At 46.4% G+C, this 16,202-nt stretch overlaps 2 protein-coding genes across 3 annotated transcripts in view; one reads left to right on the forward strand and one right to left on the reverse strand.

The window, feature by feature from the left end:
- IFT25 (intraflagellar transport 25) lies at positions 1-4,413 on the forward strand. 2 transcript variants are annotated; one of them, XM_061567434.1, is made up of 5 exons: positions 1-425; positions 1,331-1,437; positions 2,010-2,078; positions 2,844-2,887; positions 3,598-4,413. In XM_061567434.1, exons 1-5 carry the CDS (start codon positions 334-336, stop codon positions 3,703-3,705), a joined length of 420 nt encoding a protein of 139 aa, XP_061423418.1. In that variant the 5' UTR covers positions 1-333; the 3' UTR covers positions 3,706-4,413. The 2 variants fall into 2 exon arrangements, with proteins under 2 accessions (XP_061423418.1, XP_061423419.1); XM_061567435.1 differs by lacking the exon at positions 2,010-2,078.
- LOC133351862 (protein Hook homolog 3-like) overlaps positions 3,871-16,202 on the reverse strand; it is a 26,189-nt gene continuing 13,857 nt past the window's right edge. The window contains exons 13-22 of the mRNA XM_061567433.1: positions 15,559-15,634; positions 14,525-14,582; positions 13,338-13,478; positions 12,582-12,669; positions 10,477-10,511; positions 8,470-8,543; positions 7,143-7,243; positions 6,631-6,723; positions 6,223-6,294; positions 3,871-5,370 (exon numbers count right to left, since the gene is read on the reverse strand). Of these exons, the coding sequence (XP_061423417.1) occupies positions 5,167-5,370; positions 6,223-6,294; positions 6,631-6,723; positions 7,143-7,243; positions 8,470-8,543; positions 10,477-10,511; positions 12,582-12,669; positions 13,338-13,478; positions 14,525-14,582; positions 15,559-15,634 (942 nt within the window). The 3' untranslated portion in view covers positions 3,871-5,166. The remainder of the gene's footprint in view (positions 5,371-6,222; positions 6,295-6,630; positions 6,724-7,142; positions 7,244-8,469; positions 8,544-10,476; positions 10,512-12,581; positions 12,670-13,337; positions 13,479-14,524; positions 14,583-15,558; positions 15,635-16,202) is intronic.

The following is a 16,202-nucleotide window of genomic DNA, read 5'->3' on the forward strand; positions in this document are numbered from 1 at the left end:
GCGACTCAGAGACAGTAGGTACAGTAGCTGCGTCGCCTCGACTCGTGGAGTAGCGGCGAGAACGATGCAAAGACAAAGAGATAATTCAGTGCAAATAGATCGATAGGGTGACGTTTCAATAGAGCAATAGACTCACGGGCTGACGAACATACCGGCCGTGCGTTCGACGAATCGAGCAAGAGTTGATGCGTAATCGAGTGGGATAAGTCTTGGGCGCTGCGTTCATACTCGAGGCGGTGATTCTCAGCGGCGTGACCACACGGGCACAGCGAGCGGTAGGCCAAGGGTGGTGGTGGTGGTGGAGGGCCTCTTGCCTCCTTCTCCGTGTGCGCGATGGAGGACGTGGCGCTGAGCTCCGCGGGAGCCCGGGTCTCCCTGGCCACGAGCAGCGACGAGCGACACCCCGCGGAGAACGTGACGGACGGGTGAGAGACCCCGGGAGGAAGAGTCCCGAGTACACTTCAGTTCCACTGTGGTGGGCACCGGCGTGGTGAAGTATGGTCAGACTACCCCCCCCCCCCAAACCGTGGTGAACACTTTCATCCAGCAGTGGATTGAATGATTGAATGACAGCTGAGTGGACTTGGTTGGGGAGCGGTGGGGCAGTGGTGTGCGCAGCGCGTGATCGACCGCTGGGGAGACCCGGTCACGAGTTCACTTCATTTTCACTGTCGTGGTAACCGGCGTGGTGAAGTATGGTCAACCAGACTACCCCCCCCCCCCCACCGTGGTCAACACGACGTGAGCACGCTTTCATCCAGCAGTGGATTGAATGGCAGATGGCTGAGTGGACTTGGTTGGGGAGCGGTGGGGCAGTGGTGTGCGCAGCGCGTGATCGACTCCCGGGAAGACACGGCCACGGCTAACATCAGTGGCGATTGATATCAACACTGGTGGTCTTGGGTTATCCTCCCCACCTTCACCAGCTTGTACTGACGGCTGCTTACTTTGTTACGTGGCCCACCAGAACAGATCGTTGAAGTACTCTAATATATCCGGGTTTTGGGAGACATGTGGTTCAAGAGTGCTTAGCTTTGTGAGATTGACCAAAATAGTTTTTTTGTGGAGGAAATAGTTCATATTTATCTGTGGACCCAAAACAGTTTTGGTAGTTTTTTCCCATGGGAGAAACCAAACGCATGTAAATTTGGAAACGGTACAATAACAATGTGTTTCATTAAAATACATTGCACGTTCTAATTAATTGCTAATTTCTCACGGAATATATTATACTCTTGGTGTAAAGGCTCCGGGGGAGATAGCGTGATTATCACTGGAATAAAGAATCATGTTTGTAGTTTGTGTGTGTTTTTATTTTCTTTCCCTGCAGGAGCAGTTCCACATTCTGGATGAGTACAGGCACATTCCCGCAAGAGTTTATTATCACCTTGGCAGATGTCACCAGCATCCAGTCCATGAGGATCGAGTGCTACAATGGTAACCCTCTTCCACTGATGACACGTGTAGCACGTGCTGCCCGCACAGTCAAAGATCGTGACGCCAAGGACCTTGCGCTGCAAAACTCCAGATAACTGCAAAAACTACTTCTTTTTGCGCAGCTCGAAGCTGCGGTGGCAACACTCTGAGCGAACGAGAGGGTCGCTCAAAGAACTAGTGGGAAAACGGCCTTTGGTGTGTCGAGCAGGATCCAGTTACATTCACGATGCTTCAAGGGGGTGTCTCATGAAAGAGGGTTCAGTCATAAGTTCTGTTATTGCCATACAGTTCAAGTAATCACATGAGTGCATTAGATGATGCGACAGTAATTTTGGCATAGATGTATCGTTTGTTCGATCCAAGTACCTTTATGAAAGACACTGTCACATTTCATGTTGGGTATGTGAAGACGGGGCAGCAAAGGATGTAATCTGTGGCTTGCTTTAAAATGCGTCACTTTTTTTTATTTAGCTATAATACTGGCACTAATGGTTCACTCTAAAGCTCTGCACAGCTTTTCGTAATTTGAAAACGGTAATGATGCGTTAATGTAAATGTGTGCTATTTTTCAGTGCGCAAGTTAGCTGTGGAGCACAGCATCTCATCCGAGCCAATCAATTTCGAGCCACTGTCTGAGATGGGTATGCCTGGAGACATTTGGCAGCATTGCATATCATGAAGCAAAATGTTCCGGTTATCACGCCGTGTATGTATATAGATATAAAATTGTAAGTTGTCTGTCTACCTGCTATTTTTCTCTATGGCGGTCAGTATTTTCTTTTGCTTGCACCTTTACCTGTGGCAATACTCAATCAACGATTCCAGTGAGCCATCCACAATCTGTATTCCATTGAAAGTAACCTGCACGTCAAAGTTTCATTAAGGCGAATGACCAAATCACCCTGACTGCTGCGTGATCTAAGCAGGTTTGAGCCTGGATCACCAAGCATGTTAACCGACAGCTCACAAAGTTAACCTCTGCGGGGTTAAGTACAGGCGGAATTGTGAGCACTGATATGTTAACATTTATCGAAAACGACAGTCACACAGTGGACGAATACTGCACTGGTCAGATACGCAATGTAACATGTCATAAAATAATGGGACCTAAGTATTAGAGTGGGAAAGTGAGCAGTGGGGGTCTTGTAATGGAAGCTGAAGGTCAAAGGGCGCGGGGGGATTTTTACATTCGGGGAAGGGGGCTTGCGCTGTGACATGTCACAGCACAATCTATTTGTTAAAATAAAGCGTTTTCCATTGCATGCATCATTGCAAAATTAACACATTCATACATGCACGAAGCTTAAATGCCAAAGGTACCTTTGGTAGTCGGAGGATTAAGGGTTGGTGGTAATCGACTGTTGTATTTAATCGAATAAAAATGCATTACTTGTTTTCCCTACCAGAGCTTGAACACAATGAAAGCAATCTGCAGACTGAAGACATCAATGTGAGTTAATATGAATTAATATACATTGGTTTCTATGAAGCACCAGCTAATTTTCAACACTTTACATCCATTCTGGGTGGCTGAATGGCTGAGTGACTAATCACAGCTATCCACTTCTGCATGCAGCCAATGTGTTCATGCTGCTTTGCAGTACGTTCTGCGAATTACCAAAAGCGTTGCAGAGCTTTAGTGGACCCATTAGCGCCAGTATTATAGCTAAGTAAAAAAAATCACAAATTTTAAAGCAATCTGCAAGGATTACAGAAAATTTCCCTTGGGAACTTAAGATTAGGATTTCCAGATTTCATATGGGGCAAAACTACAGATCCACAGTATGTTCGGTCCACCCAGCAGTATAAATGGGTACATCGCAAGCCATCCGGCAGGTCGCGTATGGTGGGGTAGAAGTTAGAGAATTCTCGCCTTTACAAGGACTCTGTAAATCAAGAAATTGCAGGGTTGCACCGTGAGCATCCTTTAATCCATCGGTGTCAGCTCGGTGGGTTCAGAAGTGGATGGTCAACGTGTCAGCACTTCCTCGTGTTCCTCTCCCGTGCTTAGTTGGGTGCACTCCGTAGTGATTATAATCATAACACTTAAGTGTGGTACTTTCAAAATAATAACGTGCATTTTAATTGACCTCATGATATTGTTTGCCACTCTGGGAAGATGAAACACGATAGCCTAACTACTTTGACCTTTTCTTCCAGGTAAAAATAGTTCAAGCTCAGCATCTGCGATTTATCATTCGCTCCGCGTACGACCACTTCACGTCCGTTCATCGCGTGTCTGTGGCAGGAAACATCCAGCACAGATAAACATATACATTTTATCACCCTTATGTATGCCAGCTGAATTCAATTTCACACACACGCAATATCTGACTGTGACCAAATCGCCCAGAACGAGAAGGTCAAAACAGAAGCGAATCCTATCATTCAACGATCCCTATCATTCAACATTTTACACATTTTAAACGCGGGTCATTTATAACAGGTGTTTATTATATAACATGTTACAATACTGAATCTAAAATATACATTCAATCAATATACAACACCGGTGCTCTGAAGGCAATTGTACAAAATATATTATGATTTGGGTAAATTTCAGCTTGATGAACGTGTTTCAATTACCATACAAACCGCGTCATAAAAGTACTTAAGATAAGAAAGTTAGTGTTTCTATTAAAACAGACATGTATAATTAAATCAACAGTGAAATCCATCTAGACAACTTACACACATTTTTCATAAAAAATATCCAGTGTAGGATGCCAGGGAAATATAGAAATGCTTTGTTGAATGGTTGTCCTTCGTTTTCACAGAGGTATGCCGACTGCATAAATTAAGTCCACGTTCCGCATGCATATTCTGTTCATGTTGTACTTCGTGTCATTGACAAGATCAAAACATTAAGAGCTTAAAAGAGATGTTTCCTCTGTAGGGTCATGTGTACGATATTGCAGTTTTTGTTTATTGCTGTCTCTATATCTTAAGGCAAATAAACGTGCGTTAAAAAGGTAATTCATGAACGTATGTTGATTTTAAAATTAACTCTTCCAAACTGTAAACCATTGCATTTTTATTGTTTTTGAAGTATTTATGGAGATTTTAAAACAATAATGGATTGACACTGAAATTAAAATCTAGCATATTCCTATTTTAGGTAGCTCTTTTCAAATCTTACATATATTGCTTTTAAGGATTGTATATGCTCCATAAAAAAAAAACCCTGAAATTAATATTAACATATCTTATTGAAATTCTTGAAAATGTTAAGACACTGAAGTTGAGGATGCACAATCACAACTAAAAAGTTCATCACAATATTTACCAACAAGTCAAGGAATTGGAAGTTTTTCAAAATAAATTTGGGAAAATAATTCCAATGTTTTAGATAATTGCTTTCTTTAATAATGAATGAATAGTGGCAACTGATCAAACATAGTTATTTCCGAAATATATTTATAGGTTAACAACCATGATCATTGTTACTTGAATTTTTCTAAAAATGTATTATTGCTAAAATTGTGTTTTGGCTCCATTATAATTAATCCAACGTGTGAAAGAGTGGGCAAACATACCATCTCTTAAAGTGGCTCTTCTAGAGCTTCCCTCCAGTAAAGGCCCTTTCACTCTCAGTGCTGTGAGCGAACAATTGCAGAGATGCAGCTTTACCCTCTTATACTCCCAACGTGCACCATTCGGGGTCCAGTTTACATCACACGTTCGCGAGATGTTTAAGTTCACCTGACAAAAACCTGAAGAACCTTGGCATCAGAACCTGGAGGACAAGTTGCCCTCTGTTGGTGCAGTGTTGCGCAGCGACATTGCTGGGTTGCGTAGCGGGGTGGCCGGGTTAGCCAGGAAGCTCTGTGGTGTGCGACGTGACACGCTGCGCTGGCGAGACAGGAAGGAGCACTCCGTACCGCCCATGGCCGCCAGCCTCTCCTGCACAGACTGACGTTGCAGCCCCATGCCCTGTCACCAGAAAAAAACCCACATCACATCAGATCAACAATCATTACCAGCAGCTGGGCGCTGCTGCAACACGCCTGTAAACCGGAACTTTCGACGGGAGGGTTGGTGGGTCACGCAAACTACGCGTGGGGCATTGAACACGCCATCACCTGGCTTGCTAGGGTATTTTTTTTTTATTCAGAGCAGCTGGATTCATTTCTATTTGTAAATCCAGCTGTACGGGGACTGGATGCACACGCCTTCAGATGTGTGCGTTTTCTCCCACATGTATAAACACTCATTAATGGAGTTGGCCAAACATTCCAATATCGGATCACAGAGCTTGGCGCCGGTTCTGGCTGCCTTCCTGCGCTTATGAATCCTTCCCTTGTTGAGAGTAAACAAAAACTGTGTTACAAATGATAAATTACTGTTGTAATAAAATCAAAATCATCACATCACCATCATTGTTTGATATCAACTTAATAGACCACAGATCTTGGGCAATACTGTGCATATTACAAGTTGAAATGTATTTATCAACACTGATCAGAGCAACATTGTGTCATCACTAAGGACCCTGCACTCGCTCTCTGCAATACCGACGTTTTTGTCTTGTTTTTGCGGTTGCTTCTACGCTCACGAAACTGCGAATATCCGGTGTAAAACAGCCAGGCAACCGGCTAAACGGGATCATCATCTGTGGAACAAACCAAACTCCAAAGTTCCACAGTTATTTTTCGGGGTGTAATGCGGTGTCTCGGATCAATCCGTCGCGAATGAAGCGCTTGATTTGGGGAGCTATTTTAAACACGTCCAATATACTCGCGAGGGATCAAGCGAACAACAGGGACGAGACAGCGGGAGACTCACCATGCTGTACCAAGCAGTCGTCATCAGCTTTTCCTCCTCCTGCTTTTGAGCCAGAATCTGCTCATTTTCCTTCTGAAAAGTCAAAAGGCCAAAAGGTCATCAGATCCTGCTGACATTGAAACTAGAATTGGCATTTAAGCGATATTGTGAAAGAAGGCTCCAATGTAATTCCCTTGACTTTTATTGCAGGCCAACGAGGGCATGGCAACAACAGGAATAACTCATGATGGTGAGACCTTAGACAATAAGACCATAATGCATTCTTTCAGGAAGTAATTTTTTTGCATAATACACAAAGGCCCAAGTGAGATTTCTGTTGCTTGAAACATAAGGGGGTAACAAATTAACTTTTATTTTATTATAACTTATAAAATAGCTGATAAGACAACTGAGCGGCCGTGCTCTCACCTGCAGTTGGTTCAACTGCCGCTCGCGCTCAAGAAGCTGCCCTCGGAGCGCTGCCATTTCTGGGCTCTGCTTGGGATCCATGGTGCGGATCACCTGATGCACACACACACATGCACAGACACACAGGTCCTTACAGCACACACACGTGCACAGGCAGGCATTGGGCATGGCTCCGGTGCCTCTTGGATGGGGGGGGGGGGGCCAGTAGAGCAACTGTAATTGGCATACGATCAGCCAACTTTATCTGCACGGAATTAATTAACGTTGATTAAATTGTGTTTGTGAAATCGTTTGTCTTTCTCATGGGACAGTTGTTTTTGCTCTGATTTATATTTGCTTCATTGCAGTACTTTAATTAGTTTTTGCACGTGTCATTTTGGTGCCCCAGGCCAATCTTGCGAATAATACTCTTGAGTTCTCGCCCTGGTTACGCAAAATAAACCTTGAAACGTGTACAGAGCGCAACTGTGTAAGGTGGCTTCTGGCGAAGCGTCATGCTGGAGGGCACTCACCAGCTTGGCCTTCTCCAGGTATCTCTTGTAGCGCTCCTCCATGGAGCGCATGTCCTCGGTCTTCTTTCGCAGCAACGACTCCAACTCCTCTTCACGCTCAGCTGAAGCACACAATGATGCCGATCACCACCACCGTACCAAAGAGCCACGACCCACCGCAGTTGCTTGATTACCAACGGTAAATAGCAACCGCACGTGGAGGTGGTGGCCTGGCAGCCGAAAGACCAGAATAATGAAGCCGGTACCGCTGAGATCCCAGTGACGAACCGGACTCTAGCACCGTGTTAGTACCAGACTCGTACTCTAAGTAGCCCCAATCCAAAATAACAAGGCAAGCTCATGAGACCGATGCCCCATCAACTTGAGACCACTAGAAGCACCGACACTTGCGGTTGCGAGTTTAATGATATTATGGTGATGTCATAATCGTGGTGAGGACGAGGGGTTGTCACCCGTGTCACGATCCTGTGTGATCTGCGTCACCCCAGCATTGCCACTGGCGTAACGAGAGACGACACATGCAGCGCCGTGTATATAAGGTCAGATTGGTTCAGCGCGCCACTATTAACGTTGATTAAATTAGTGTCATATTAAAGCAAATCTGACATTTTTAATTTCGGCTGCTTGTACTACCCTGGCATCCCCTGAAGATGCCCTGGACCGAGCCAAATGGAGAAGACAATGCCGAAAAGCGGACCCTGCGCCACAGCGGGAAAAACGCTAGGAAGAAGTACTACCCTGGCAGACAACCGTCTACCCTTGCCAAAGAAGTGGAGGGATCTTGTAGGCCTCATTTGCAAGACCACTCTAAACTGCACTGGACCCAGGTCAGTTAGACAAGACACTCTACAAATCACACTTCCTGCATAATGCACAGGCATATGACTTTGAAACCCCCCCGCCCACCTCCTACGCATTTCACAAGTAGTACTAATTCCATATCTGCATTTCCCATAAATATGCTAAATTCCTCTTGATATGCAACTTATTTTGTCAAGGCGCTCTTCCCCTTCCAACCCAGCTTAAATATATGCTCCAAGCCTGGGGTGTTTCATTCAGACGCTGTCTCCCCGACAGACCTGTTCTTCACCTGAGGACGGCTGCTTGCGTTGTGGCCGAAACGTCGTGATAATTATTTTATTACGTTTTATTTTTATTATTTCCCTTCTACGTGACTTTACAGAAAGAACCAAGAAGATGATTCCCTGCAGTCACGAAAGCTTTAAATCGAAATTGGACCCAGGTCGTTCTGTGTAGAGTGCCAAAGGGAGTTTTATTTTTTTATTTCAGCCCATAATAGGGTGCCCCGGTGGGCTGAGCGGCGTACAGGTTTTAGGGACCGGTGGCTGCTGGGGCTGCTCCTCTTGCGGCTCCTTGCGCCTCGACTCCTGCAACGTCTCCCTACACAGAGCAACGGGCGGGAAGGGGCACAAGGAAGCCACAGGGTCGTTTTAAATCGAGGGCATTTGTCACGATTGCAAATATTCAGTCGTAATGTGTGATGAAAAAAATCACGTGAAGTAGATTTGACCAAATATTTGTTTTTTTACCAGTGCACTTGTCAAAGGTTTGCAATTATTGACTTATTGTGCCCCATGGGGCCAAGATGAGATCTTTCCAGTGGTGGTTTGGCATTTATTAATATTGAAGTTAAAGTTCACCTACAATGGCCTTTGACCTATAAGCCCCAAATAAGTCTTTTAATAACATTTCAGAATTATCATCGTTTAGTCCACATAACCACAATTTGTGAAGCAAATTTGAAAGAGGAATAATGATGGGTCACCATCATCAGACATCGTCCTTCTACTGCTTGATTGAGGCCTCTCCATCCCAAGACCCAGTAATGCCACAATCAAACCTTCTTATGCAAACAAGGTGATCTCATGACTATATGAGCAGTCATCACTCACTGTCCAGAGCTCCACATTGGCTCTCATTCTGTCACCCATCTCGTCCATCGGCCAGTCAAAATTACGTCTCAAATTTTTTTGGTTCAAAAATTGCAATTTAGGCTTAAGATTCCAGAAAAAAATCAACAGCTTCAAATGATTGCATCGGTTATAAGACCAGAGTGCTTTGGGAATGTTCTACAGAAGCTGGCTATTATTGTAGGCCTCCTTTGGGTGTTACAACCTACCGATGTGCCCAGATTGGAAGCACATTCAGAGCTCTTTTGCCAATACACCACTGCTCATAGCGGATGTGTGCTGTATCAATGACAAAGACTCCCACAGCTGGTACACGTGGCAGGGGCAGTCGTTGTTTTACTCACCAAGAGCCAATGCAGCTCATTTTGGCTTCACTCAAAGAGCCGTGACAATATTTAAACTGGGCTAAACAGGATGGGGCTTCTTTAATGTCAATATTAACTTGTCCACAAGCTAGAACACAAACTTACAACCAACTAGGGCATCGCACCCCATCGCGTGTATTGTGGATCTGCGCTGAGCGACTCCAGCAGCGGTGATCGGTGGACTAGCGTCCACCGTACGAGTGTGGCAAGGGTTTTGCAGTATTCAGGCAAGATGTGCATGTTCATAAGCATTTTGGGGGGATTAGGTCGAGAAAATGTAAATGTGTTGTAAACTTACCTCCACCCGACAAGGCCAATTAGTGAGGTTTGTCACGTTAACAAAACGTCCCAATTAGTTCATACTTCAGCATCCGGTCGTGTGTACGAGAGTAAGCACACAAACATAACATTTGTAGATGGCTCTGGACATGCAATCTCACATTCTTGGTTCTTTCGGTAAAGTCACGTAGAAGGGAAATAATAAAATAAAAATAAAACAATAACATTTTCAGCAAATTCCTGTGGTTTTCACACCTGATGATGATTGCTTGTGTTGCAATCGAAACGTTGTGAATAATTTAATTGGTTTATTTTTATTATTTTATTATTTCCCTTATACGTGACTTTACCGAAAGAACCAAGAATATGAATCCCTGCAGTCACACGAAAGCTTTAAATCGAAATGCAATCTCAGTTAAATTATATGAAAAAGCCTAGGGCCTATACTTACACAATGGATGAGGCTATGCATTCACCGACTGTTATCTACTGTTTTCAGCAGTATTGGTGTGTGGCCGATGGGATGTCTCAAAAAAACTACTTACAATGTTTGTGTCGAGGGAGAGGGATAAGTGAAGGAGGCACATTGCCTGATGGCTTATTTTGTTACATTCTCTACAACGACCAAAATTATTAAGTTGTGTTCTGTATGATATAGCTTGCATATCAACACCTGGCAGTTCACCAGCATTGGTTGAAGCAAAGCCACTCTTGTACTGGTATGATATATATAAGTACACCGTGTAAATTCAAACTCACAGTTGATGGTCCAGTTTCTTGTTGAGAGCAGTGGCCTAAGGGAAACAATCAGGCAGGTGAGACGTGGAGATTGTATTGAACACAACGGTTCAGTTTCAACAGCATGTAAGTGGCACCACATTTGTATATAGCAAGGAAACCCCCCTCCCCCTTTATTATGGATAACATTGGTCGCGAAAGCCTACGTGTTAGACTAATATATAGCACGGAATGTGTGAGCAGGTCACTTTAGTTTGGTTCCCATTTGGCTGCCACTCCTTCATTAGTCTCGGCCTGATTTCACCACTCCCATCTCCCTCGGTGGATGGCCTCTCCTTGCGTTCCACTCCTTGGCTACCATTCCCATCGTTGTCCTTGACCATCGGCTGCCGTCATCCCTCCTAGCGACGTGTCCTGCCCAAGCCCACTCACTCTTCTCAGCGGTCAAGATGACGTTTCTAACCGGCGTACGTTTACGTTTCTCCAATCCGCGTGCTCCCCTTTCTGTCTCAAAGTGTAATACCAAACGCGTAACTCTCCCATGCTTCTTGGACCGCTTTTCAACCTTTGTTCCATATTACGTCAACTTACACGTTTTTAATCCACATAGCAAAAAAAGGACAAAGATTCCCCATATAGCCTTGAACAGACTGTTGGGGCAAGTGCTGTTAACGAGTACCAGCACCTATGAAGGCCGGAATGGTACACAAGGGGGTGGGTGGCCAGTACCACGCCCGACTGACTTCGTCTCCCCAGTGGCGATGTTTACATACCGCACCAGGTACTCATTTGAGGCCGAGTTGACCTAGGGGACGCCCAGGACTGGTTCAGATATTCGTCACCGGTGTTGGCCGTGAGCGGCAAATCCAACCCAGGTCGCCGGGTTCGTAGCGTAGCGTGCTAACCACTACACTACCGCTCCCCCGATCCACATAGCACAGCAAGTTGCACACCCACACACAGATGACAAATCTTTGATCTAATCGTTGTATATGGGCTGCTGTGGGCCCCGCCATTACGTAGTCAGTTTCAAAGACAATGCATATATTATAATATATAATACAATAATTATCAGAGCATATTTGTTTGCCCGTTCACCACAAGTACTGTGTGTGATTAATGCAGACTTGATGCCTTGCAAAAGGGTTTCTATTTTCTGTTTGAACATCTTAACACCTCCTGTTTTATTGCCAGAAAGGGTAAAACCTAAACTTTCATTATGTAGTCAGTCTGAGCGCTCGACAGCCCGGCCAGTCTGCCCCCTATGTTGCTTCTGTTTGCGTTTGGCTTCTCAACATTAATTTAAAGCCACGTCTGAAACTATTCCGAAGCGTCACAAAAACATTATTATAAAAATATATAAATATATAGTTCGTATGATGTTTGAATGTTTTTGCAAAACAAGATGCACGTAAACTTACGTTCATATTAAAATGGCCTAGACCCTTGTTGGTTGCGGTTAACAGCGATTGGAGCACAACGTTTTCACTGCATGTGTTGTCATTGTGCGGGCACCACACCGCGCGTGCAACGTTAAACATCGTCAACTCCCACGTGTGGCTGGGCGATTCTACTCTCACGTACACGATGGCAACGTGTCGAGGAGCTCAATGCCAATGTCTGCTAGCCGTAACGAGGGGCTTCACGAGAGTGTGCATGGAGGAGTCTTTCTCTTCCTCCTCTGCTGAAGGAGCGCTGACTATGGTGGTAAACTATCATGGCTCATAGTTTGGGTTGCATGGCCACAATCGCACTACTTTGGCTTGTCTTCAGTTTTCAATTTATGAAGGGGACGTGCGCATCGGCCTGGTGATGTTTCGGTGTGGTTGATGGTTACACCACCGGTGTCTTCGAGGAGGAATGTCAAAGCCAGGAGGTGCGATGTTTGGGTCTCGTATGATGCGTTTGTTTATTCTGGATGTTGGCATTGATAAAAGCAAGTAGATGGATGATATAGTTATTTTGTAAGAGGCTGAGCGAATGAGTGACTTACAGTGTGGCCGCAGAGCACGAAGAGCTCTATAGATAACCAACATCCCGATATTAGCGAGTGACCTCTGCGAGTCTGCTGTGCGGGTGAATAAGTAGCGAAGAGGGCGCTATGTTGCAAAGTCCAAGAGGCTCACGTTGTCGGCGCGTTCCACCTGCTCTGCCAGCGACGACTGGAGCTCTTCCACACGCGCCTGCAGTGCGCTCACCTGCTCCCCTTGCAGCCTGTTCCAAGCACGCCGCAAGCGCACGGGCTCAGGAAAACCATCCGGCCGGGCGCCGCACACGCAGCCATGCAGGACCGCACACAGTCAAGCGCACGCATCTAGCTATGCGGATGCGCGTATTTAGCTATGCGTGTAGAGCAGTGGTGGGGAAGCCTTTTAATTTATTTCGAGGGTCGTATAGGACTTTCAAATAAACACGCACATTTCGGTTTCTCCTGTTGCTGCAAGAGGTTAAGATCAGAAAACACAGCCGTGTTGCCAGGTCGAAAAGGTCCACCCTCTTGCGCCTGACTCACGGGACGTAGGTACCCCAACCTCAGTGGATTGAGTTAACGTCAGATGGTTGAATGATCAATGAGGCCACGCGATTTCCCAACCTCTAAGCCCTCGCACGCCACCACGATTCACATTTTGACATCTAACAAATCTCTGCCAGGTAAAAAATATCCCCCCTCCAGTACCCGATTAGTGCCGCCAAGATGCTTGCAGTGACGGATAATTATCGTTTTGAGTTTTGAGGGCCGTTTTGAAGCGGTGGGCCTCACGCGTCGACGGGCCGTACGAGACGATGTCATGGGGCCGCATCTGACCCACGGGCCCTTTCTGACCCGGGGGCCATTGGCTTTTTCCCCACCCCTGGCGTGGAGCCCCGTGGCGGACCCCCACCTGTTGTCGGCCTCCAGCTGGGCGTGCCGGCACGCCGAGTCGGTGGCGAGGGCGCTCAGCGCGTCCGCCTGCTTCCTCTCCAGCTCCTCCAGCCGGCGCGTCAACGCACGCTTCTCGCTCTGCAGCCCTGCCACCTGCTCCCTGCGCGCGAGGCAAGCGATTGGATGAGAGGCTGAGAGGCTGAGAGCAAGAGAGCGAGAGAGAGTACGTGCACTACTTTTCCTTTTTCATTGCTCATCATAATCATCATCAGCGTCCACTGCTGGGTGAAGGCCTCCCCAAGAGATTTTATAAACACAACAATCCATCGAGCGCCCGCACACGGGCCCAGCCACTGCCACCTCCGTGGCGGTGGCTGTGCCCTCTCCATTGGCTACTCGTTACACTCTAGAACTTGTATGGGGGCAGCAGGGCAAAGAGCAAAAAAAATTTCCTCCGGATCTCCCTTCAGACAGCACACACGGCAACAATGAACGAGTTAAAACTGCACCCCCATCTCGTGGAACTCCCTCCTCCCAGGCAACTCCTCCTGGTTCCCTCCCTCTGCTTATAAGCCTCTCCTCAAAACCTCTTTCTTCAACCTCGCGCCTTCGGATCCCCCATCGTTGCCTCTTTTCTCTCCCCCCCACGTTTTGCCCTCTGAGATTTTCGTTACATGATGGGACGCATTACAAATGCACGTTGTTGTTGTTTTGCTTTTGTTGACTCGAGTTACGTCGCAAGCTTTCACCTATAACTCTGCAAGAGCCCAGGCTTGGGCAACAATTAAAAAGGCACTCTCGTCTGCGGTGCGATTTAATTATGTGTGCTCTGCGCTGGTCAACTGCATAGACCATCAACGCCCACGCTCGTTAGCAGTGATGCGCTTTTTGTTTTTGTTTCCGATTTCTGCTGGATTCGCCTTTGTCATTTTGGCGACCCAGGTCACTCTTGCAAATTGCACTGTCGTGGACTATCTAGATCTCTCACTTAACCAAAATAAATGTGAAACTTTAACGGTTCCTCAAGAAGCTCCTGGGCAAGTGGAGCGGAATGTCGGACACCGCTCCAAACGACACGGAACTCATCAAAGCTTGGCTGGGAAGGTCTCTCACCGACAAACTGCAGCGAGGACATTTTATTATTAAACAGCGTAGAAAGGAAAATAAAGAACGTGTGACATAAGAGAGGCAATCAATCAAACTCACTGGACATCGAGTGGCAGGATTTCCCCAGCGAGACTGTCCCCAGGACCCATGGAACTGGCTGAGAAAGACAAAAAAAGTTACAGTAAACACGTTACATCTGGAAAGCTAAGCAGAGTTTGCACCTGGACAGTGCTTGGATGGGCAACCACCATGCGTGAGAGGTGCTACAGGCTGCGGCGCTACGTGGTGGGCAGCAGAGGGCAGCGCAGCTAAATACATTGTTGTGCCATACTCCTATGTTCCCACATCTATGCTCACCTACTTCACAAACCCACACTAACAGCGTGGCGAAGTCGATGTATTTTTGGTAAGGCCCATTAAGCGATTTCATGGGCGACCCGTACATAGCCTTTAAAGTAAGGTCAAGTAACTCCCATGACCCACACAGTGTGGTGAATCGCTCATTCAGCAGTGGATTTACCAAGGGCTGTACATGTACTTAATCTTCAAGATGTTTAATCAGAGCACACAGAGAGACGGTTGTTTCTCCACAGGCAAGTTGAAAAGATAATTACGATGACTGTGCAGTAAGCTTAAAATGATTCACTCCCACAGAGATTTTATTAATTGACATAATTTGGGCATCATATTTATTCAAGTATGAATGCCATTTCGTTTCATTCTTACAATAATTTTTCGTCTCAATTGTATTTTAATTTGTTCCATCTCATTTAAATGTTTTGTTCTCCCCATTACTATAAATGTAACATCATCATCAGCCGCCCTGGAGTGGAGGTTTGCTAACAAAACTCTCCCGGTCTCCTGATTGCTTGCCGTTCTGAAACATTTGTTTGTAGGCATTTGGGAACCAACCCCCCACTCGGGGGTTTAACCCCAGGGGACCGCGTGTCAAGCCCTTTCCGTCCAAACGCCCTGCGAGTGCCACCAAGGTTGGCGGAGCTCACAGGAGAGGCCCGGGTAAGGCTACAAACAGGCAACTTTACACCGACACACAGTTTAAACATATTATTTTGGTCGTTATTTCCAGGAAATGGGATACTGGCCCGTTCTAACGAGAGTTCCACGCCACTCACCGGCCTGCGAGTTCAGCTGCGAGCAGTGCAGCTCGTCGTTCTCCTCCCGTAGAGCGTCCCGCTCCAGAACGAGGCGCTGCCCAGAGCGGAATAACAAAAAGCAATGAGCACTCGCGGGCTCCCCTCCCCCTCACGGCCACTCGTGATCCACGCGTGACCTTCCGGACGAGGCCCGCGTGCCGAGCGGTTCCCTCTGTCTCACTCTCGCTGCATCTCCGCAAACTTGCCTCTTAAAGGATCTCATTTTTTTGAAGAGGTCAACATCATTAGAGCAAATGCGGCGAGATGGAGGAGGCCGCGCGGTCGCTGTCAGCGATGTGTCGATGTGGAAGGAGACTGCTTTGATTGGGACTCGCATTAAAAATGAATAGAGTCCAATGCCTCTTTTTCAGGAGGGTCCTGCAATTTGTTTTTTATTTAAATATGTTTTCAGCCGATTAATGACGAGTGTTTATTTTATGAGTGGGAGGAAACCGCAGCATCCGGAGAAAACGCACTCGTGCGAGAGGGCAACACGATCCCCGTACAGATGGAAATACATGGCGATTAGTCCACGTGCTGTACTGCCTTCTCCTGGCAAGTCAGGGCATGACACTGACGCCCACGGGAATGGAGTTTCACAACATTTGTGTGATCCGGCAACT

Source organism: Lethenteron reissneri, chromosome 39, assembly GCF_015708825.2.
Source record: "Lethenteron reissneri isolate LAM-NWPU_2019-01 chromosome 39, ASM1570882v1, whole genome shotgun sequence".
NCBI classification, from domain to species: domain Eukaryota; kingdom Metazoa; phylum Chordata; class Hyperoartia; order Petromyzontiformes; family Petromyzontidae; genus Lethenteron; species Lethenteron reissneri.